The sequence below is a fragment of the Acanthaster planci genome, linkage group LG06 (genome assembly GCF_054643075.1).
Source record: "Acanthaster planci isolate LZ-2023a linkage group LG06, COTS_SCS, whole genome shotgun sequence".
NCBI lineage: Eukaryota > Metazoa > Echinodermata > Asteroidea > Valvatida > Acanthasteridae > Acanthaster > Acanthaster planci.
This window is the reverse complement of record NC_141782.1, coordinates 17,679,290-17,702,667: the sequence shown is the minus strand read 5'-3', so window position 1 is coordinate 17,702,667 and position 23,378 is coordinate 17,679,290. Positions and strand designations below refer to the sequence as shown.

Genomic DNA, 23,378 nt, shown 5'->3' with positions numbered 1-23,378 from the left:
CGTGGCGTCATCAGATAACAAGTCACGTGACATTAAATGTGCAACCTTTAAAGCCCTATATCTCCTGAAGTGCATGTCTAATTGGGTTGAAACTTGGCAGATGGCAAGGGGAAGGGTTATATACGAACATTGACATCCTGTAATAATGACGTCATCATTTGACAAGTGAAGTGACGTTCAACTTACATCCTTTAAAGCCCTACAATTCCTGAAGCACAAATTTAAATTTGGTACAAAGCTAGAAACGTTAGTGTTTCAGAAGAGAATGGTGTGAAGTGATGTTGACGTCATCAGGTACAAGTCACGTGACATACATGAAGATGACAGGGATTGTGAAGTTGCAGCAGATCAGGTAGATTTCCATTTCTTCCGCATATTTTAAAATTGCTGAGAAATCTGAGGCAGCTCTGTGGTTGGTACTGTAACAACCACCACCTCTAGTTTACCTATTGTACTTGCTGGGACCTATGGGAGATCGGTTTTTGTGCTGAATGGGTAACCCAGGGTAACTAAGATAACAATAATAAATAATTAAAGAGGTCGTTAATTAGCCATCGAAAACTTCAGTTATGCAGCTTCAGACAACCAGTGCTACGCACGCCACCATCGTAAACTTTTAGTTACAAACGAGACTTGCAAGTTTAACTCAAGTTACAGAGTAAGCTGTTTACCTGACGTTGATGATTTTGCAAGGACTGCAACAAATCACACAGGTTTTCATGGTTGAGAGTAACCCGTTCGCATCAAGACAATGGTTTAGTTTCCTTGACTCCCCTTTTGAAAAAAATTCTCTTCACATTAAACCTGCCAGCTCAGTACTAAGATTTCGGCAAATACAGAGGCTTAAAATTACTTAAATGAAAGCCCATAAAATTGCACACAAGCCGGAATACGTTTGTTGGCTGACCAGGAAAACTGGTGCCGCATTAGAACGGTAGTGAAGTTACTAAAATAATCATTAAGGCTCAATGCGTGGGGAAAAATGTGCACTACGACGATTTGAGGAAAATGTAGAGGGGGCAGATTCCGCCCAGTTCTTCTAAGGCTGAGCGAATTTGATGTCACGAAGAATTTGCAGCGACATTTGATTCAGTTGAATTATATTCAACTTCTGTAAATTTGAAGCGCTGATCTTTGACTGACGTCACAATGTCGCGTTGGTGTTTTGCTTTCGCGTATGAACCAGCTTTTTAAGAAGTATCAGTTTTTGTTGGCTGAATGCAGTAACTAAGTCGGACTTTGGAGATATACAACTATGTTATCTTCGAGGAAAATCCTAATTTTGTTCATATTCTGCCAATTTGGAGCGGCAATGAGCCAGCTCTAATTTTGTCGGAAAAATTACGTCTCAGAGGCGTAACCGAAGTCATATGGAAATACCCAACCAATGACCAAAGCAAAAAAAAAATGTTTTGGGTCGCGGTCTTGAATGCCTCGGTCCACGTGAAGACTGGGGATCGCCACACCTTCTACGCATTTCTCATGGAGGCAACTCCCACCGTAACGCTAATGAGCACAAACCGTGCGGCACCGCAGTCTCGGATGCACGTGTTGCCTACATGTACGTTGTGTACATGCATGTACTCAGTACTGTTAACAGCGCCCTCGTTAGGAAGTTCTAACTAGTCTCTCAGCGTTTGTCTGTCTGACAGATCCCTGTGGACGTCGTCTACATTGCATTGCGATCTGATAATCAATTTTTTTAGTAGGCAGGGTCATTTTCCATGGTATTTGGTAGGCGCGTCCCTTCCAAGCCACCGTAGATCACGCAGATCAGTCAAAATGATGGCGCGCGCAACTTGTTTGTGTTAAGTGTACATAGTATATTTGAAAATGGCGACGAGTAAGGATCGTGGATGCTGTATGACATACTAAACTGATTTTGACAGTTCTATTGGTGAGTATATGATGCCATCACACGTAGTAATACAAATTTGAAGAATGCTTTTTAATTGGTAGCAAAGACTGTCCGTTGTAATCATGGTTGTTTTCGGTGTAGGCTAGAGACTGTCACGAGTGTAGGCCCTAGATCATGAATTTTCAGTCAGATCGGTGGGATCATGGAGGTAGAATCTACCTCCATGGTGGGATACACTCATGACGCATGACAGTCATGAGAGTCGAACACAAATTTAATGAGAGTGCTGATACAGTGATAGGCTCAATGGTCCGGTCATTCGTGATTGGGATGATATCACTGAGTCTTGATTCTTCTCTCTGATTGGCCACTTGTTGGCTAGGCCCTATTCCATATTTCACACTTGAAACTCAAACGGGCAAAAAATACAGAATGTAGCATTGTGGTCTAGGCCTAATCTGCTAGGCCCTAGTGCTAGTACTTTTTTTTTTAGTAGTATTTACTATTAGGTCTAACTAAACTCTTAATCTTTCTATCAAATAGGCACGAAATTTCACGGTTTATGCACTGTTATCTTCCACACTATACCGAAAAGGTTTGTTATTTTTATCATGATGATGCAACAAAAATTGAGGAAACATGCAAATCCCTGTGCAAAGTGAATGGAGGATTGCCCCTTTGGCTTTGTCCAGCAGTGAGCGCAATAAATGGAACTACTTTCGACCATATTGATTGCAAGATTGGACAATTTAAGGTCCCAACTCTGATAATGAGAGGTACCTGTTATGGTTTCGAGTCAACTCGGACCCAGACCAACTTGGACCTTAGAGCCTTTTCTCAGAACTGTGACTTGTGAACCACTTTCCGTGTAACTCACACTGTCCTGATTTCTTCTGGTTTGTAACGCCATGGGATTTTAAATGTACCCATTTTTTTTGCCTAGAACTGCACTTTGGCACTCATATCTTCCTTCCACAAGCCGTCAAAACTAAACAATGTCTCTTTAACACACATGTGTGATGGCTTTTGTACCATGTACATGTAACCAGTTATTTTGGGCTAAATCCAGACCTTACTTACAATCCTGCCTCTTTTCACCGACAATCTGCACATCCGAGCTGCATACTTTGGCACATATCTGTTGACACGGAAGACAGGTTCCTGTCCCCTCCCAGTCCTCTGAATGTATTAATAGGGATTGGGACCAGTCCAGTAATGTAACCTCATTTCCATGGGTACGATCTGGCCACACCACGTCGGTTCTCAGTGAAGGAATGTGCACACAGGCCATGGAGTTGAGGTTGCCAATGATGCATCACACGTCGTTGGTCTGGTCACCGTTCCTATTACAAATGTATGTATATATTTCGGACTCCATAGCCTGTGTTAACATTCCTCCACTGGGAACCGACGTGGCACAGCAAAATCGTAGGCCCTACCCATGGAAATGAGGTTACGTTATTGGACTTGTCGCCGTCCCTATTAAATTCGTTCAGAGGACTGGGAGGGGTAGGAACCAGTTTTTCATGTCAACAGATATGCGCCAAAGTATGCAGCTTAAATGTGCGGATTGTTTTGTGAAGAGAGTCAGCATTGTAAGTAAAAGGCTGGATTTTGCCAAATATAACTGCTTACACAATCTGAAAATCATACATGCGGGTTAAAGTTTAGTTTTGACAATTTTGGGGGGTTACAAACCAATAAAAATCAGGACCCCTGAGTCACACAGAGTGTTATAACAAGTGTTATACCACGATTCATGTACTTTCATGACTTTGTAAAGTCCCGAGGATCTTGTCGTAGTAATAGACCTAATGTCCATGATTAGGGACCTTGCAAGTATATGGTCAGTCGGTCACATTCATTTGGAACTCTTGTTATACGTTTCTGATTCCCAGTGTCACCACAAGTCCTACCAAATCGATGGGCTCTTTTCCCATTTTAAGTCCAGTGCAGATCGCCTGGCACATTTTCCCCTCATTTATTTTTTCCCCCCGAGTCCAGAGTTTGCTTTTTGCCAACTGCTGCCCAGTCAACTGACTGGGTAACTTTTCCCTAGATGATAAGTCCAAAGCAGACAGTGCGAGTCAGTAGAAGTGGCTCTAGAAAGCACACATCTGGCCTGAGTGCAAGATCAGGCTGGACAAGGTCACCCATTTTTCGGGTTTCACTTCATCGCAGTGCATAGGGTGTATTTTGATTTGGCTTTATATTCCACATGTCACAACTAAATGCAATGGTAATCATACTAAAACTTACACAAGGAAGCCAAAACTTTTAAAAAGCCTGGTCCTGTTTGTGAAATATAAATAATTGGACTTAAGACAAAGTTTGCAAAAAATTTATGGAATTGAATTGAAGTAATTTTTGGTAATCAAATTAAATAGAGTAAGTTTCAAGTGCATATTCCTTTTTTTGGTTGTAGTCACAGTCGATATTAATATTGATACAGTTCGAAATTGGATTTAAGCTACCACTGCATAATTCCCAGATGATAACGATGGACGTCACCGTTGTGTCTTTTAGGACGAAAGAAGGCATTAATCCGACAGCTCTGTTACCTCTCCCAGGGTCTCAGTAAAATTTACTCACATTAAAAGTCCGAGTACTGACAGTGGTCATATTTGACCATTATTTATTTTACCATCACCTCAGTGAAATCTTCCAAAGAAAGTCTAGTGCCGACATGGCTTAAGGTGGAGAAGGATCCTCAACCTAAAAACTCCCCTCTTAATGGGGGGGGGTTAAATAGTCCTGTTGTCCCTCCCCAAGGATCCACTAGTGGTCCAAACCAACATTGGTCCCACAACATATTGGGGAGCTTAATGTAGCACGTTGCATCCGAAAATACTGAAAACTTTTTCTTTTCATTCTTGTGTGCACAGAATATTATTTACTTAGAAAAAGTCATGTTGGTACAATATTTTTTCCTGTTTGTACTAATATGACACAAAGGCTCTTCTGCAGTGACACTGAAAAAGTTCAAATTTAGGAATGTGCAAGTGTGGATATAATTTTGGAGTCAGCATTAACACGATGTTGGCAAATTAATTCAGCATCTTGTACTTTGTGCCAGATCTGTCCATTTACACAGCTAGACCAAGTTGATTCCTGTAAAAGGGATGATCTGCAAGATCCTCTGGATCTGGGACCTAAAATTGTGTCATACATGTAGGAAATCAAATTGGCTGGAGACAGTGTTCATCACATACTCTGATCATTCACTTACATTACAAGGTCAAGAGTATCGCAGCATGCCACTTTTTATGGAACTTTTTCATCCCTTCAGAGCTTGAGTGCCTCCAATAAAACAGCACTTGTACAGATGCATTAAATTAATGTAACTTCTACAGAGGTACGGTATGGCACCAACCTGATAAACCATTTATTTGACAGCAACACATTTCTTTCTATAATGGGTATATTCTGTGATTGATCAGGGACAGTGTTTTGAAGAATTCAACAAAATTCAAACACACCTAAACTAGCCTCTTAGCAAGTTACTAAGTTTGTCTGGATCACATAACTGCAATACATGTACGTATATAGGCTTGTACCAGAAGGAGGAAAAAACAGATTTAGTGACCCAAGGGTGCATGAGTCAGAGTGGTCACATCCTGAGATAACCCATATTTGGACCAGTGATCCCTGTGTACCTCAGACCATCACAACCGCTTGTCTCACTTTTGCAAACTGTATCACAGGAACTGTTTTCATGCTGTTTACAAAACAATGTTTAATTTGTTTTCTGATGTGCAAAGAGTATAATCCTATCGCAAATAAAGTTCAACTTTTCCTTTGCTGTAAAGTAATTTTCATCAGTCCTAAGTATGCATTTCATTTCAATGAGTCAGTTACAAACTAGTAAACTTTTTGGAGCAACTTTTGACAACTTTTGGGGAATAGAAGGAACCAGTCATGTTCAGTAAAGGTGCGAGAGTGTTCAGTGTACATGAAGCTGAATGTTCTGTATGTTAGTACCTATTATACTGGCCATCTACTACATGTATATTTATTTCCTAGTTTAATATTCAAAACTTGTTGTAGCTCTGTGTGATTTGCACCAGTCATTTTTTACCTCATTGGGTAGCTGCCAAGGGACATTGGGATTTGAAGTTGTCAAAGTTGTCAACACTTTTTTGTTTTCAAATTGTTGAAATGCTACAGTATTTGTAGTTTGTTTGAATTCCTTTAGGAATTACACAGTGCCTCATTGGTTGATCATTTCATCACTGACCTCGGTTTTGCCCCCCCCCTTCTTGAGTTCTTTGCATTAGATTTACATGTGTGTAACTATGTATGTACATGTGGACTCATCTTTGTAAAAACATTGACGCATACATATACATGTGAATACTGTATAGGTGAAGCTTGGGCCTTAGATATAGTGCTATTATACATTGTACGTTCAATCTGTAAATATACCATGTGTACTGTACATGCACTGCACATACGTGTACATTTAATGTGGACCAAACTAGTGTTCCCTTGACAAAACATGCCCTTCATTCTGACTAGGAAAGACTCCCCTGAACCTGTTTGTGAAGGGTAAACTAAAGGACCCACATGTTGGATTCGGTTTGGCACTGTAGGTCATACTTACGTTGTGAATTTTAGATTACAGTCTAAATTATTTTTTCTGAAGCCACATCTTTAACTTTGCACTGATTTTCTTTCCTTTGTAGAAGATGAGTAGGATGGATCCTGTGAGACAGAGTGACTCGTTCCCAGGGCGTTACAGCCTTGCCCAAGATGTGACCATAGAGGCAGAGGGCGGTAATGAGATGACATTTGATGACTCTCTGCGGTCTTCACTCGGCCAAATGGGTGATCCCATGTTTGTTTCAACAGGGCGGAAGATCAGAAAGTGAGCTTACTGCTGTTTGGTGACTTGCTTAGCTGACAGTGCTGAAACTGCCAATGAGAATGAATTTTGGGGAAGCAAGATTGCCTTTTGAAAATCAGCCTATTAATAAAAATAGCAATATGCTAGTTGCGTTCTTGAATTTAACCTTCCAGAAATCTACCATATTTCACAGTCATGTTTTTGCAGTATTTTTGAACCCTTTTTTTAAGACTTATTTGTGGACAAATGAATTTCCTACAGTCCACTGACCAACTTTTATTCTGCATACTCACAAAATTTGAATTCTTTGGATCCCGTATGCTATACCCATTTTGTGTTTCTGTCGTGTATTTTATATTTGAATTTTAATGTAGTACATTTTGAGGGATATTTCTTACGTTTTCCAAACCACCAGTCACCGTTTTATGCTGATTTGTTGTTTGTCTTCAGAGACATAGAGGAGAGCTTAACATCCTCCCAGGTGTCTGTTGCCAGCATGCAGAGTACATCGTCCTTAGGTATTCTGCAGCTGGACTCACTGACAGGTACGAAGAAAGGAGGTTGATGCGAACAATGTCCTTATGTTTACATTTGATGTCACTTGCAGTTGAGTTGGAATTAACCTGAGGTTCCCGGGGGGGAGACATGTTCTGTTTGAAACACAGGTGAGGTAGGTTTGGCATTATTGAACCTTTGGATAGACTTCAGTGGGTTGTCTGGTTGTGTTGCAGTTCTTAGTCGAGATAGTTTGTCTCTAAGTGTTTTTTTTTTCTCTCACCGAGAGGTATCCGCTTGAAGCAGTAACAGGAGAGGGCATGTTTTCACAGAGCAGTGGTGGTCCTTTGGAGGGAACTCACTGTGCATAGCATTTTGCATGGGAAGCACTGAGGAAACGAGACCCCTTTCTGTTTTAATGTACATGTACTAGCCCAGATCCTAATTTACATTGCCTATTATTATTGAACAGATGTTGGATGAAATCTTGATCATATAAAGGTAAAAAGCTGACTCAAATCTCTCTGACTTGCTGGTATTAATGATTCCAGTCATGTGAACCATATTTGTCTGAAATTTGGAAGATGACAGTTCAATAATTAACAAGAAGATGAAAATAATTCTCATAAAGGAGACTAATTGGAGGAACTGCTAGTGTTTTATTATTCTTTTTGTTTATTGTTATTTGTTTGGTTCCATAATCTTTAAGCCACTAGTTTCTGGCTCTGCTAGATGTTATCACAACATAACTGATGAATAAGGGTAACATTGTATATGGGATGGAGTATTTTCAGACAAAAGTTTTGGTATTTGAGGGGAAATTAATGTATTTAAACATCTAGCAACGGAAAATGACTGTTTCGTGCTGTGCAAACATGCCCACAGGAATGATTTCTCAGTCAACATGACGCTGGCATGTACTGCATGCTTCCGGTCGCTTCCCCAGTTCTTCCCTAACCCTCCCTCCCCTCACTGCAGTATTGACCCACCGGCCCTAAGAGCTTAAGACATACACGTAAAGCTTTATTTAGAATATGGTAAAAAAAAAAAAAAAATTGAGGTAGGGATAAGATCAGACTGTACTGTTTGAGAGCCAAAGCATTAAATGATCCCATGACATGGGGTAATCATTTGAAGTGCTTTGAGATATGTATATAGAGCACACAAAAAGGAGTTTTTCATTTAGGCTGGCTTTGGCTGGGACTGAAAAGCCTCGGTTGGTTCAATTTGACCATGTCAAGATTGTTTAATCAACGAAAGTGATTGGCATTATTTCTTGTACATTTATTATCTGTGACCAACAGACCTTTCCACAAGTCTTCTCCAGCTTGACGGTAGTATCAACATGCCACGATTCAGTAATGGCATTCTTGATGGCCGGGAGAATGACATTGAGAGCCAAGCTAATGACACCAATGGTGAATTTGAGCCAGGTTAGTGACTACAAAAACTGTGAGTCAAAGTCATGCAGATCAAAGCAACAAGACAGAGTGGCAGACTTCTTGACAAGGAGGCATGTACATGTACACGTATAGTTCTGGAGGATTGCCAAAATCTTGCGGATGGGCACTAGTCGGAGTAGGAAACAATTTTTTGACGGGGCCTTGTAAGTTTGGCAAAAATTTGTTGGCAGTTGTCATGGCAGATATATACAGGACAGGAGCTGAGAAAGAACAACAAATATTGAATGCCCTGCTTGTGCTGAAGTCTTTGGTCAGGACTGACCCTGTCAGCATTCTGCGGTTCTGGAAAATGTTGAAAACTTATAATTACTTGAATAATGTACGAGGTCTTCAAAATATTGAAAAGAGGATTGAATAATATATTTCTGAATTTCATTTGTGTTTCCTGTAACTTTAATGTTTCACGAAAGGTCTGTGGTCGGCTCCAAGAGCGTGACACTTCAAAAGAAAGGACAACTACTGTCAAATTATTTCTAAAATTTCGAACGAGATGCAGATGCATGTATAGCTGTTTTCTCTTGAATTCCACTTGTTTGTCTAGGTGAGCGAGGGAATGCCACTGGCATTGAATCCGTTGGGAGTAGTGAGATTGACACAGAAGATGAACTAGAGGCTGTCAGGAGAGTGAGTATTGAGCGCAACCTCATACATATTCATGAGCAAGATTGAAATTCCAATAATGGTCAGTTCTCCATCATGTCCCAGCTTATAGTTCAAGTGCACACAGAAACATGTGACTAATGCAGAAGTGTGTTGTATTGTTGTCAGTCACATGTACACAGGAAAAAATGCTTGACTGTTGAAGTACAGTACACTGTAAAATTGGTCAGTTGCACGGACATAGGGAAAAACACGACCGATGCAAAATATCCTATGTAGTCGTCAGTTGCATTGTCATATCTATGTAAAGGACTTCGCAATTAGTTTTGAGTCCAAACAGAATGCTATTTGCATGGGTTAACGTCTCCAAAACTGCAGACTCAATAGGTGCATTCAAGACTCTCCTTAAAGCTCACCATATCCGCTCCAAGCGGAACAAAAGAGGCCATGTTTTTTTTGTACCCACCACATAGGCGCGCCTCAAATATATGCGTTTGACGCGGGGCACGCTGAGTACTCCTAACTAATTTACTCCGGTCTTTGCGTCCATGCGGAACTTGTGCAAGAACCCGCTTGTAACCACCTGTCTTTCTTTTCGCCGATTGGGGGTGTATTTCAGCTCGGGGCGGATAGCAAACTTAATTTGGGCTCTGTATAAATGTCCTTGGATGGATTTGATTGATAGATTGACTGTTTTTTTCCTCATGATACATTAAAGCTGGCCTTACTTGGTTTATCATGAAAAGACCATTTTATTGTAGTGTTTCCTGGGTAAGGTTGATGTTTTGTTCAGACTTTGCTGGATGGATTTCAGTTTGCCTTAATGGGCAGTAGGACCACAAAGTTAGAAAGGTGCCTCTTCAAGGAACATGTTTGGTGGGGCATTGTATTGTTCAATTTTTTTATAAGTGATTCCTTCTTGTCATTCTCTTATCTTACACAAACGTATATTGCAGTGTTGTAGTCAAGACCAGTTTAGACCTTGTTACTTGTGACTGGTCCTGCGCATGGTCTTATGTCTGGTCTTGTGATGGTTTTCACTACTACACTGATATATTGGATGGCATTGTTACTAGAAACTGGTCTGTTTGTTCTCTTAGTAGAATGGTTGTTGAGGAATGAATCATACGAGGAATTCCCTTGCTGAAAACGAATGTGGTCTTTAGGAGGAATAACAGCATTAAATTGAGAATGCTAAGTTTTCAGAAGATTTCAGAAGTCTGCGAGTGGAATATTGTAATAATTATGTTTCCTTTTCTCAGGAAAATGCAAAACGTGTGCTGTACCCAGTCTCCCCCGAACACAGACCCAGCCTGCATGCTGGTGATGGTGGTGAAAGCAGTGGGAGCGACCATTCTCGCCCGCGCTTAGAGGGTGGCAGCTCTGACGAACAGGATGCCACCCTGCCTGCCTCCCCTCGGCAAGAGATGAGCCTGCGGCAGTCTGCCGAGGGGGAGGTTGTATGCTCCCCAGTCCCTGGGGATGGTGGCGGGGGTGGTGATGGCATGAGTGACGGAGAGACGAGCAGTTCGCTGACGGCGCCCTCTGTTGTCAGTAGTGGGGCAGTTGGCAGGCCAGACAGTGGGAACAGGAGAGTGTTCTTTAGGTCTTGGAGCAGCCAGTCTGGGCACAGTGATCAAGAAAGAAATGTTGAGGTAAGAATTGGTTCAGTGGAGAAACAAAAAATCAGCCGCTCTGTTTTGAATTTGAAAGTGTCTACAGGAAATCTTGAGAGACCTACAATATACACATTGACTGGCGAAGAGGTCACCCGTGAAATCTATGCATCCTGAGGGGCTGTCAGTGACCGGAAGATGGTCCTATTTTCCGTGCCTGACTATGTTAGTCTATTTATTTTACATGTATAATGCACCTGTGTCCAAAACATGAATAAGACAAGAAACTTTTCAGGGATTATATTCTAGGGTGCTATAACATGTATTGGGCCTGATGGTACATGATGCTTCAGATATCCATTCCAAATAGGAACAAAAGAGGGCCTGTTTTCTAATGAAATTGACAGTCCTTTGGTACAAACTCACTGCATAGGCGCACAAGTTTATGCGTGTTTGACGCGGATGGAAACCGGTTGGAAAACTTAGTACCAGCCTGCCTTTCTTTTGCCAGTGAGGGTGCACTTCAACTCGAGGCAGATTATACATGTGTGATGTCTTGGTATGCGTTCAGTTCTATATAACTATGTACTCAATGGCTGACCAATTAATGGCTTTAGCACTGAGCTGACGTGCAGGTGTTTATGTAATAGCTCCCACAATACTATGGCATTAAGGTGGTCTGTTACAACTCTGGTATGTTCAACTCTGATTCTATTAAAAACCGTTTCTGTTCATGTAGTACAGAGTACATTTATTACAGTTGCCTCTTTTATAAAATTATGTCACATTTCCTGTTTGTGAAACTTTCTTCTAGGGCTCAGTTTTTCGTGACCCACAACAAACTCCAACACCAGAGATGTCTCGCCTTGCCCCTCATTTCTTACTCCCCTCCATGCCACCCCAAGCGGCGGGTTCCATGAACGACTTGCAGCAAAGCCCCGAACCGCGCCCCCTGAGCGGTGCCAGCAGCTTCCACTTTGAGGAGGGGGCGTTTGATTCCTCTCAGGAAGGGCTGCACCAGAGGTTCTGGAACAGTGGGATGTTGGAGGGTGACGGGAGAGAGGAAGACGGACGAGGGAATGGTACTGAGGAGGAGCAAGATGCAGACAAGACATTGATTGGCGCTACAGGGAATAGATGGGACGCCTCTGTAAGGGACCTAAAACTTGCATTCATAAATACCTCAGACAGTTTACCTATTCAACAACGTGCAATGTAACCGTGTATTAACATTTGATGATGCCCACTGAGATTTGGGAATGCCCGCTGCCTAAAAAATGCCCTGCCACTTGGATATGAAACAGTCTGGCATGCAGAACACGCTATGGGCGTCCCATATCCATATAAGGACATTTCTTTTGGACAGTTTGCACACGGGATATTCCATGAAATGGACGAGAGTGTTTGGGAAAATGAAAGTAAAATTCTAGAACAAAATCGTTGGAAATCCATCATATATTGACCTCCTTTGACTTCCTCACTAAAAAAGATATGTATGAATGGGAATAGATATGTGCTTCTGTAGAGACTTAACCATGTTTTGTATTGGGCTCGGACAGTGTTCTTGGCCTCTAGTGTCGTAAGTATTGCTCCATGGTGGGATCTCTGAGTATTGCAAACTCTGATACAAATGTAGCACAAATGAGTAAAAAGATGCAGTGCATGTATATCTCTGACATTTTATTGGATATTAAAATTGGTTGATGACTTCCAGGCCGTTTACAAAAGTATGTTTTTCAGCTGGAAATAAATAATATCGTCATCACCCCTAAATTCCATGACTCAATGAAAAACCCAACTTCTGACTGTTTGATAGGATGCAGAATGTACTGCCGTAATGCTTTTACTCTTCAGCAAGGGTACTGGATGGGGGCTAGGGGTTGAAATAATAGACCGGCTAACATTTGAGAGACATCTTTAACTTGGTGGTGTACCATTCCACCTGAAGACCAATTTTGTGTCGGATTTGATGCACACTGGGGCATTGTTTTTTTACACATTCAGCAGCACCATTCCTCTGGATTTGATTTTGTGTTTCAGTGGGGAGGCAAAGGGGGCGATATAGACACCGAGGGAGACATCCTCCAGATTCAGCAGATGATGGATGACTTTGGCCACGCCCCCACTCCATCCAGTGGGAACTCAGTCAGGGTTTACAATCCTTTTGACGGCGTGCAGAAGGATTTGCAGGGAGCCAGTTTTCAAGGCGAAGACCTTTCTGCATTTGAGGGTGAATTTATCGCCCAAGGTAAAGAGGCGTTCTTTGCCTTATCCCAGAGACGCTGAGATTGTTTGACAAGGCTTGATAGTTAAGGTCTGTCGTGGATCAAGTAACCCATCCTTTTAACAGTAAATGAACGAAAAAAATAATGAAGCCACTGGATACTATCTTGGGATGCTGTTGCTTCAATAGTTTTGGTAGCTATTTATTTCATTCATGTTTTGTGTGCATTTTAGTCCTTCACTCTTTGAATTGAGCTTCAAGGATGAATTTTCCTATGTTTCATGCTCAAGCAGATTGAGCCAGTTCTGTATTCCAACAGCATATGGATCATTGTATAAATTAGGGGTCCATTTTTTTTGTGTGTGCCTGCCACATCTGACGTGATTTTGTAAGTTCAGAACATATTTGTCCTTCTCAAGAGTGATGAATTAATGCCAATTACCTACCAAACAAGAAGTAATAGTTTGCAATCAATTTCAGAGATATTTCTATGTCAAATAAAAAAGGTCAGATGTAACAGTGACACAAAAAATGTCACACGTTTATACCCCAAATTTATGGAATGACCCAGATGCCCAAAATGAAGTGTGTTTGAGGTCATTCGGGAATAGCAGTATGTTACGTATGCAGGGTTGGCTATGTGGCAACTGACATGAACTGAGCATGCTCACCCTCGCATGCTTGTTCTATAATGACCGTGGCCTTTTTGAAGTATCAAACTGCCTCAGTAGACGCATTCTTGTACAGAGGAGCCAAAGCTTTGTGTTTAAAACAGTGCGTGGAACCGATTTTGTAAAATTTCATGAAGGCATAGAATCATCCTGTGTCACAATTTGCTTTTTTTGGTGAGACACCCTTCTTTTTTTTTCCTTGGACACTTTCAAAAATATTTTGACTTTGCAGATGATGCAGAAGCTTTTCTAGAAGAGGACCAGAAGGAGTTTGAGAGGGAACACCAATTCAGAGAAGTGAGATATTTTCAAGATGTATTTTTGCGTTGGGGAGATGTTAATTATATATATAACGGTTTTTGCCGGCAAGCTCGGTGGTCGAGTGGTTAAGACATCTGCACTAGTAAGCAGGAGGTCGTGGGTTCGAGTCCCACCCGAGTAAGCTTGTGAGGTTTTTTCGCAAGCTCTCGGACAAGCACTGAGCATACAGTGCTTATTAATATACGTTGGGTAAGGGCAAAAACCGTTATAGAAGTGAGATATGTTCCTCATCTGAACCAGCAATGGTGTTTTTCATCCTAACAGGGAGACCTACATGCAGTTATTGCATTGTCCCTAACAAGCCACACCAAGCAGTTTTTCTTAGGCATTAGGAAAATGCACTCTTTTGATTAAATAATGGCCGGTTTAAAGTGAGTCGTGTGGTGATATTCGTTCAGCAATGATGGGCACCAGATGCTGGAACTTTATTGTGCAGTTTATGTTATGCTATGTTGTATGACATACGCAACATCCGTGCCGACTTTTAAAATTGAAATATGAACTACACTGGTCGCAGTTGCATGTCACAACTTTTGTTTAATGTGCGATGTGTTTTCTACTGTTTATTATCAATTCACAATAGTAATAAACTCTGCGCTCAGCCCCGAATGTAGCCGCCCGCCTCTTTCCAAAATAGGCCCACAGGTTGGGGCTTTTTGTGAAAGAAATACTTCAAACTGGAAACTACCAATCCCAAATTCGTGATTTATAGAAATATCTCTATGATCCCTCCTGATTATGGCAAGTCTTATTCAGAGGTGTGAAAATACAGCTTTTTAGCTGATTTTAGGTTTTATTGTTAAGATGTTGACCCAGAATTTCAGCTTTTTTGCGCACCTGCTGTGTACAAACGTGTGGGGGCTTCTTACATTTCAGCTTTTTACTAGCTGTTTTCAGCTTGAATTTTAAGTGGCCACTCACACCCCTGCTTATTGTGAAACCCCTGTTGGATTACAAAATGTTAATGAGATTGCGCACAGAAATCCAACGATTTGGTGGAATGCACCCTCATACATTCATTTTTTTGCAATGGCAGCCTTGATCATCATATCAGGTGATCTACACGTATGCACCAAACATCTGTAACTCACGGTCTCGTGTAACTTATTTTGAATCAGAGTTGACACCCTGCACGTTTCACCCCTCTTTGTGTAGGATGAATACATCTCTTCAGACCAATTTTGTAATCACAGCGCTTCAAGATGGACTCCCCCTGACAAGAGTCATGTGACCTTGGACAGTCCAGGTGTCAATGGCGATGAGTGTTTTGGTGAGCGGGTGTCCCTGGGGGAGTTCATAAGGACAAGAACAGAGGCTCTGGGATCCCTGTCTGGAGAACATGGCATCAAGAGGGTAGGTGCTATCATGGGGCATGGCGAAAATGGTTGGTGTTTCTTAAGGAACTTAATCGTGTGTTGTGTGCACTCAGTGGTTTTGGGTTCATTTAATCTTGGACAATTTGTATTCCACCCTCCCACTGTTTCGTTCAAACACACACATGCAAGGCCAAATTTCTGTGCCTTTGTGCAGCAAAATGCACAAACCATTATTTCGACCTTAGTCCCAACCCTCATGGTGTGCTCCCTGAAAGTGGAAATCTGCCCTATGCTTTGTGGATTTGCTATATATCCCCCTCAGCCAGAGAAATTATTATGCAAACTGACTTGACGGGGAGTCGGGTTGGCATAGTGGGTTTTTCTTCGCCTTCCCCCTTTGGTCTCAGGTTTGATTGCTGGCCCGGTCCTCATGGATTAGGTTTTACCCGGAATGTTCCTCTTTGGTTTTCCTCCCACCTCTAAAACTGTAACTGCTTCTGCTTGTCTCATATTTACAGGTTTCTTCAAAGCTTGTGAGCTTACAGTGCCTGGGGCGCTCAGTTGATGAATCCTTGGTGTCATTGCCAGAAATTAAAATAATAATAATAATAACTTGCTGGTGGACGTGCATGCAGTAAGACATTCAGAGAAGACTACACAGTACAAGCCACTGGTGTTCAGTAGAATTTGGCTATCCACAAGGTTTTTTAGTAGATGGCTCTTTTGTCGTTGCTAACTAGCCTAAGCAAGTCCTTCATTGAGGGTTCACTGATTGAGTGTGATAATAGATGAGTCTTTATAAAAGAATATGGGCAAACAAATGTACGTCTTCATTCCCATGATGCAGTGCAAAAAATGACCCCCTGTGTGATAACATCTTTGTGTAACATTGGGCATGTCTTGTTTCTCTTGATGCTCTCCTTTACTGAGTGCTTGGTACTACACAAAGGTAAGGTATGTGGTCACAAGTGTGTCATTTTTTCCTGAAAATTTCAGTATCTCAAACAAGTTTGGTAATCTGTGGCATTTTCTTTGTCTCCTAGCCGAGCTTTGGCACCGGCTACATCAAAACCCCAGAAAATAAGGAGCCTGTGGCTCTTGTGGAGATGTCAAGGCTTAGTCTGGTGTCTGAAGAACCAGGGAGTGATACTGAGAGAGTGCAAGGCATTCTGGGTATGGAAGACCTTGGGGAAAGCATCAGGTTTGCTGGTGTTGGCTCAGACACAGAAGGTAACACCAGATTCCATTTCAAAGGTTATTAACCGTCATATTTGGCTGTGGGCCTGCTGGAATCCTCCTACATCCATCAGTTGTCCTTGTGGACTTTGAAGGATGTGGGATGGAATGTCATTGCCATGATTTAAATGTCAGTGTTGTGATTAAAAACTTAATCTGTGAGAACCTTTGGTTGAACAGTTAAATTGGAGTGACCCATTCCTTTTCTGGCTGATGCCACTTTCAAAATGTTGCCTGAGTGTAGTGTGTGGTGAAATGCTAAGCCAAGTTCTTACTGATTCCGTAGTAGTGACAGTCATGGGATTAAACAATACTGTTCTTATTTGTTAAAAAGGCGATTTATCCCATTTAAAGTAGTGATGAAATGTCGATCGAAATGGCCTTATTCCTTGTCCATTCATGCAGACCAACATAAGCCAAGAAATAGATCTGCACGGCTGCAAGCTCCTCAACAAGCTGAGGACAGTTCGTCATCTTTTGCTGAGCTGGATGGCTACTTGGCTGGGAAGGATTCTTTGCCCATGGCAAGCCTGTACTTCAGAGCTGCAGATCCAGAGGGGTCATCTGCCGACAACCACCTACATCAACAAAGAATGCCCACCCAGAATACCTCAGGGGACCCCCAGATGGCGACTCTCAATATGAGAGATCTTAGCTTGCCTGATGAGAGCGATGTAGACAGCGATAGTGAGTCTAGGGGAGTGTCCAAATTCATCCGAAAGGAGGATGACGTAAATTACACTCCCGTGGCTGAAACACCAGATGTGAGTCAAACCACACCTTCAACATTGCCTTCGAAACCCAACCTGAAGGTTCAGCCCTTCCAAGAGGCCATGCCAGCAATTCCAAGACATTTAAAGGAAGAGAGTGAGCCAGATGGTACAAGGACGCCTCCAATTGCCACATCGTCTATAGCAGCTGCCATTGTCAATGCCTCTAGCTGTACCAAACCGGAGGAGTTTGCTGCAATGATTGTTGCCCTGTCAAACAAAAATAGGAAGCCCCAAAAGGGTCCAACTGCCAAACCAAAAGAAGAACCTGTGAACAGGTTCAAGTCAGCTGATGCATTACGGAATCATCCAAATTCCAAATCTCCAAGCCAACAAAGAAATAACACCAGAGCAGTGCCATTTAACAAGCAAGAGTCACATTCTGAATCTCCCAGTCTGAACAGTGCAGAAGTGCCAGGAACAGCAATGACTTTGCCAAATTCAAATAAGAGCAGAAGTACTGGAGATTCACAACAATGGTCAGAAGGTACTCATGGTAGAACCCAGCCATCAGGATTAGATTCTGAACTTTCATTGCCTAGGAAATTTCCGGCAAATAACTCTACAAGTTACAAATCTATGCAAGCATCACGTTCTCCTGCACAGAAAGAAATCCAAGATGAAAAGCCTGGAAATAATGCAGCTCCAAGATCAGGAAGTTCCAGTCCTCGTGGAGTTGCAGCAAGGAACCAGACATCTAGAGGCAATGTGAAGGGAAGAAGAGAGGCCTCTCCTGTTGAGCAATCCGGCAGCTCTTCTCTCTTGAGCACATCTGCTAAGCAGAAGGCTCCGCGCAGGGAATCTTCTCCAAAAGAATCTGTAGATAGTAGCGTTATGAAAGAGTTAGTTGGTATGGAATTATCATTTGACTCGCGTATGAAAGTCCATGTTGAACGTGTGAAGATGATTCAGAAAGCTCAGGAAGCGCAGGGTGGAACTGTGCAGGCTAGTAGAGACTCACTTGAGTCCTTAGACAGTGATACTTTATTATGTACTCCAAGGTCACCAATGGAAGGTCATAGAAGGTACCAAAATAAGCCTTTAGGTGACCCAGAAAATAGGAATGTAAATGCCAGAAAGTTACCTTCGGATAAGCAGAAAGACCTGAAATACAGAACTGAAAGAGGGCTTGGTAGAAGGCCTGAGTCAATAAGAGTTTCTCCCAGTGCTGACAGATCCAGGGATGTTTTGTCAGTCACTAGAGAAAAATGTCAAGGAAGTGACAAGTTTGGGATATATAATCAGGAAGACTTGTCTCAAGAAAGTGATAACTTCACTGATATACCTGGAAAGAAACGGTCTGTGAAGGCAGCTCGGGAATGTGAGAATTTAAATTTTCAAGAGCTCCAAGGAGAAGGTAACAAAGAGCAAGATATGCAATGTGGACAAACACAGAGGGGCTTCCTCAAGGAAGGTAGCTCACCAAAAAATAACGATGTTGAAATGAGAGGAAGCAGACAAGTTAGAAGTGTTGTCAATGGGAATACCCAAAAAAGGGACTTTTCATCTGATGATGAGAACGATAACATACCACGAGTACAGTCATCAGGGAATGAGCATCAGTCAAGTAGACAGCCAAGTTTTGAAAGTTCGGAGTGGAAACCAGTGAAGCTGCGGCATCTTCAGCGAAGAGACCCGCCGACTAATTTGGGTAGTGGAGGAACTCTGAAGAATATTGGGGAAAAGTTGCCATCTCCTGCATCCAAGCAGCTTGAAAAATGCAAAGATGACCATGCACAAAACAAGACTCGGAATACACACTCACCTGATAGAGAGAGTAATAGGTTCTCTGCATCTCCAAACACAACACCAACAGCTAAAAAGTCACCGGCTTCTCTTTACTCAGCAAGCAGCAGCTTGAGTGAATCTAGCACACAGACTAGCTATGATGACACCATCAACACCTCATTTGCAAAAGAGCCTGAACTTCCAGCTTCTCAACCTTATGGACCGCCCATTACATCCTTCCAAGCATTTCCTAAGGCGCCACGTGTTGTGACTTGTGTGTCGTCTACTACCCCGACTCTTTTGACCAGCCAAAGTCTTTTAACTGATGCCTTACTAAAGCAGTACTTGAATGAGCAGGCAGTAACCACCAGACCACTGAATACCCTATCAGTTGCTCCCTCATATGTCAGTGGTCAACTGATAAAAACTCTTGATGCAGTCCAGAAGGGTACAAGTGTAGCTCCTACTTTAGTCAGTGTATCGGCAGCACCTCACATAGCACCACTCTCCTCAAATTTTGGCCTGACACAAGCTCTTCCACCACTGACTATTAACACTGGGCAGGATACCCCTTCCCTGAACCAGTTACAACATCAAGATCCTTCTTTTCCACCAAACCCTGTTGTTGGAACTCATGCTCTCCTGACAAGCACTCGAGACCTGGGTCCAATGCTCGAAAGAGTGTCAATTCCTGGTCAGGGGTTGCATCTTGACAATGGAGTTCCATTTGTTCCCCCTTATCCCACCTCTGCCACCATGCCTGTTGTACCAATCCAATCAGCCCATTCTGTGCCACCCAGTGCACATGGGTTATCTGCCACCAGCTTTGCTACATTACCTACCTTCCATGGAGCTACTACCTCTGGATATCCTGTGGGCACCATTTCAAATCGACCAGGATCCGTTCAAGAACATGGTGGGTGTTTTCTTACCATTTTTGACTTTAGTTTTTGTTTCATCACTTAGAAATGAAGTGTATTCAATTTCGCTCCAGTGTTGATTAAACCGATGATTTTCATTGTATATCTGTATGAATGACATTTTAGTTCTGATGACCTTTGGGCAAAATAAGGAATTACCCGCAAAGTGTAATTGACAGTTTCTTTGTGCAAGGAGTCATAGTGGTAATGCTTTGCTTGACCTATTTGCTTGAAGACTTTAATCTTGCAATACAAAGATTTAAGTTACTTGACCAAGAGTTTGATTTAAAAAAAGAACCCAATTATCTCCTCTTCTAATCTCCTAAATGTTTGGTTCTGTTGAATGTGCTGTTGTACTTCAAGGCAGCTGTTGCGTTATTAAATCGTCAGAATTGAAGAGATTATTTTTTGGGAATCATTTTATTGCAGTGCCCCCACAGCCAACGAGGGTGAATGCTCCAAGTATCAACCCAGTGGTAGTGAGCTCCATCAACATCAAGGGTGTGTGCTGCTTAGGGATAGCCAAGCAGGCTGTGCTACCCTTGCAGAACCCAGGACCTCGCTGGTTACAGTGCCACCTGGAGGTGGTATCCGTTAGCCTCAACGGGGAGGAGGTGAGACAAGATAGTCTGCTGTTTAACGCTGGCTGACTGATGTGATGAAGAATGCGTGTTTTTGTTTTACTTGATGGTATTTTGTGGAGTTCAATTTGTGAAAAACCAACGTGTCTTACGTGACTGCTCCAATTTGATTTTTTTTCTTTACACTCCTACAAAAGGCAGTATTGTAAAAATGAGATGACTTATGCCAAAGGATAGACCACTGTATATGGACCTCAAATGTCAGGAGTTTGTTAAAAACTTGACAGTTTTACATTGCATCTCTTATTTAACACATCTGAAAGGTTGCACGTTCAATATCACTACATCCTCATCATCATCATCGATTTTAAGGCCGTTGTCCAGATTACACTGGGTTGGCCTTGGCTCCTCCTACAGTGGCCTTCCACCAGGAGAAAAATTTCATGAAACCTACAAACGTTTTTCCTCATTGTAAAATGTTGTGTGACACAAACCATGTGATATGCATTCTTGTGTAATAAATTACTTTGGGTGCTTTTGCTAACTTGACATGTGATAGTTGATATACAATACAAATGCTGTTGGCAGTGTTTGTGCACTGTGTACATGTAGACCTTAAACCTAGTGTGAAACAAATCTGTGAACAACGTCAATGTCACCGGTATTGTGTACAGGTGCTCAGTAGTGTATACATGGGCTTGTCCTCCAAAGTTTTTAACAGTCAGGTGTCTGCAAGACAAAGTTACAATTTGAAATGTACCCTCTAGAGGTGAGATTACTTTCCACACCATTGACCCTACAGTTTGGCAGTACCTCTCCCTTGCAGCTTCCCACAGGCAGCCTTTCCTCATTCCTTGTCAAGCGACGCACCATCATTAGCCCTCAGAACTCTGAGGACGTCAAGGTGGTCTTTGTGCCCCATCAGCCTGGCATCTACGTAGCCCAGGTCCTGGTCAGCTCTAGCCCAGTGGTGGCTGATGGGGAGGTAGCCTACCTTAGCCAGGGGGTGCCCGTCACCATCCTGGCACGGGCAGAAAAGCCAATTATTGGGGTCAGTCAATTCATTTTTTTGGTCATGTGTTTGTATTGGTCAAGTTTCCTACTTTTTTCTTCAGTAGTTTCAAAAGTGGACCCACGGTGAAAGGTGTTCTGAACGCACCAAAGTTGCTTCCCGCAACATGTTTCAGGATAATTGGAAGAGTGTGTTGTTTTTAAGTTGAAAGGTAGTTTGAGTAGCTGTAACAAAAACAAACTACTTCTCATTCCATTTCTCTGCCATTGCATTCAGAAGCTTTGTGGCAACTAAGTCTTAAATTTGATCAGAATAACAAACATACGAAATGTTAATTTCATCAAATGAATATCTGAACTTCCTTTATGGGGGACCAGTTGTTTCATTACAATTTTGAGAGCACTGAAGAATTAAAGGAATTGTGCCTCCAAAACTCGGCAAGTTACATTTTTTAAAAATGTAGCCTGAGTAACTATGGATGTACTGTGGAAGCCGTTTGGTTTCTGGTTGTGCATTAAGCTCTGAGTGACCTTTGTTTTTATCATCTGTTCTTTATTGACGTGGCTTGTCAGGCATTGTGCTTGGCCTGAGTCTCCTTGTTTGAGTTGATTAATTGACTGTTCCTTGTTGCCAGGTTAAAGGAGCTCAGAATGGCACCCTTGACCTGGGTGTATTGAGCTATGGCAAGGAGAGATCGGCACCCATCTATCTCATCAACCAGGGGTGTTCAACAGTTCCCCTGCGACTTCTCATCAAAGTGGTTAGTTCCAAATTTGATGTTCTAGGTCGTAGAAATGGAAAATAAACCTGAAAGATTGCTCTATGTAGCAGTTGTGATGTTCTGCTGTAGATAATGAGAAAATATCAGGCAAAGGTACAGGGAGTCTCAGCAATCCATCCATTGAACATTGGAATCCTTGTTCAATTTGTTATGTTTTTCTGAACTACCTTTTCTCAATGCATTACATGATTTTTATACCTCTAGAAGGTTGCAGTTTTTCCGGCATGAATTCTGACACTCTAACACTTTCATTATGCTTCTTCCCAGAACTCTTCAGCTTGGCACTCTTTCTACCTGCACACGGGGGACTCCAAGTCCATCCCAGATTCTGTCTCCGGCCTCAACCTCCCCAGCCATGTGACACTGGACGGTCAAAATGACACTGCCACTCTCTGGGTGCACTTCAGGGCCTCGCAGCGTGACAAGGCTGGGTCCCCAGGGTCGCTGGCAGCCCCAGAGCAAGTCTCAGCCAAGCTGGAGGTGTGGCTCGATGTCCCAGAGGGAGGTAGCCTTCCAATCACCAGTGTGATCCTGAGAGCGACTGTGGGCCTTGCCAAGCTGAACATTCCCCGAGCATTGTCCGTAAGTGGCATATAAGAGATGCAGGCATTGTATGTTCTAATGCTGTGATAAGTGGCGACTTACGATAGTTGTTTCACATTCACAAACCTCAGAAGAAGGTATTGTGTAAAAATTTTTTAATAAATTTTGCGTATTTTTCCTCTTTCCCAAGGGACTCCCTCCCTTTGTAGTCCAATCAGCCAACACCATGGGTCAAGTCATTTGTACTTGTTGTCCTGAAACCATTCTGTATTTATAAAGGCTCCGATTCCTTGTAAAAGGTCACATCTTCTATCTGCCCTTAGCAGAAGCACCCCATCTTCGGTTTGAAAGAGCCTTGATGACAAGTGTTCATTTTGTTGGTAGCAATATGACTGCA

The 23,378-nt window shown here is 42.3% G+C and overlaps 1 protein-coding gene across 6 annotated transcripts in view; it reads left to right on the top strand.

Moving 5' to 3' along the window:
• Positions 1-1,412: 1,412 nt before the first annotated feature.
• The window catches only part of cep192 (centrosomal protein 192), a 95,947-nt gene continuing 73,981 nt past the window's right edge, over positions 1,413-23,378 (top strand). For 4 of the 6 annotated variants that reach the window (XR_015425635.1, XR_015425634.1, XR_015425633.1 and 1 more), the window contains exons 1-16: positions 1,642-1,897; positions 6,544-6,725; positions 7,155-7,249; positions 8,504-8,632; positions 9,204-9,286; positions 10,525-10,917; positions 11,693-12,028; positions 12,919-13,126; positions 14,006-14,070; positions 15,250-15,447; positions 16,454-16,640; positions 17,052-20,060; positions 20,494-20,678; positions 21,472-21,696; positions 22,292-22,417; positions 22,706-23,020. Coding sequence is in view for 2 of the 6 variants with exons in the window: in XM_087137966.1 (XP_086994092.1) it covers positions 6,547-6,725; positions 7,155-7,249; positions 8,504-8,632; positions 9,204-9,286; positions 10,525-10,917; positions 11,693-12,028; positions 12,919-13,126; positions 14,006-14,070; positions 15,250-15,447; positions 16,454-16,640; positions 17,052-20,060; positions 20,494-20,678; positions 21,472-21,696; positions 22,292-22,417; positions 22,706-23,020 (5,733 nt within the window). In the remaining 4 variants the exon portion in view is untranslated. Of the gene's footprint in view, positions 1,562-1,641; positions 1,898-6,543; positions 6,726-7,154; positions 7,250-8,503; positions 8,633-9,203; positions 9,287-10,524; positions 10,918-11,692; positions 12,029-12,918; positions 13,127-14,005; positions 14,071-15,249; positions 15,448-16,453; positions 16,641-17,051; positions 20,061-20,493; positions 20,679-21,471; positions 21,697-22,291; positions 22,418-22,705; positions 23,021-23,378 lie in introns of those variants that run through there. The other 2 variants (XM_087137966.1, XM_087137965.1) reach the window with 2 other exon arrangements.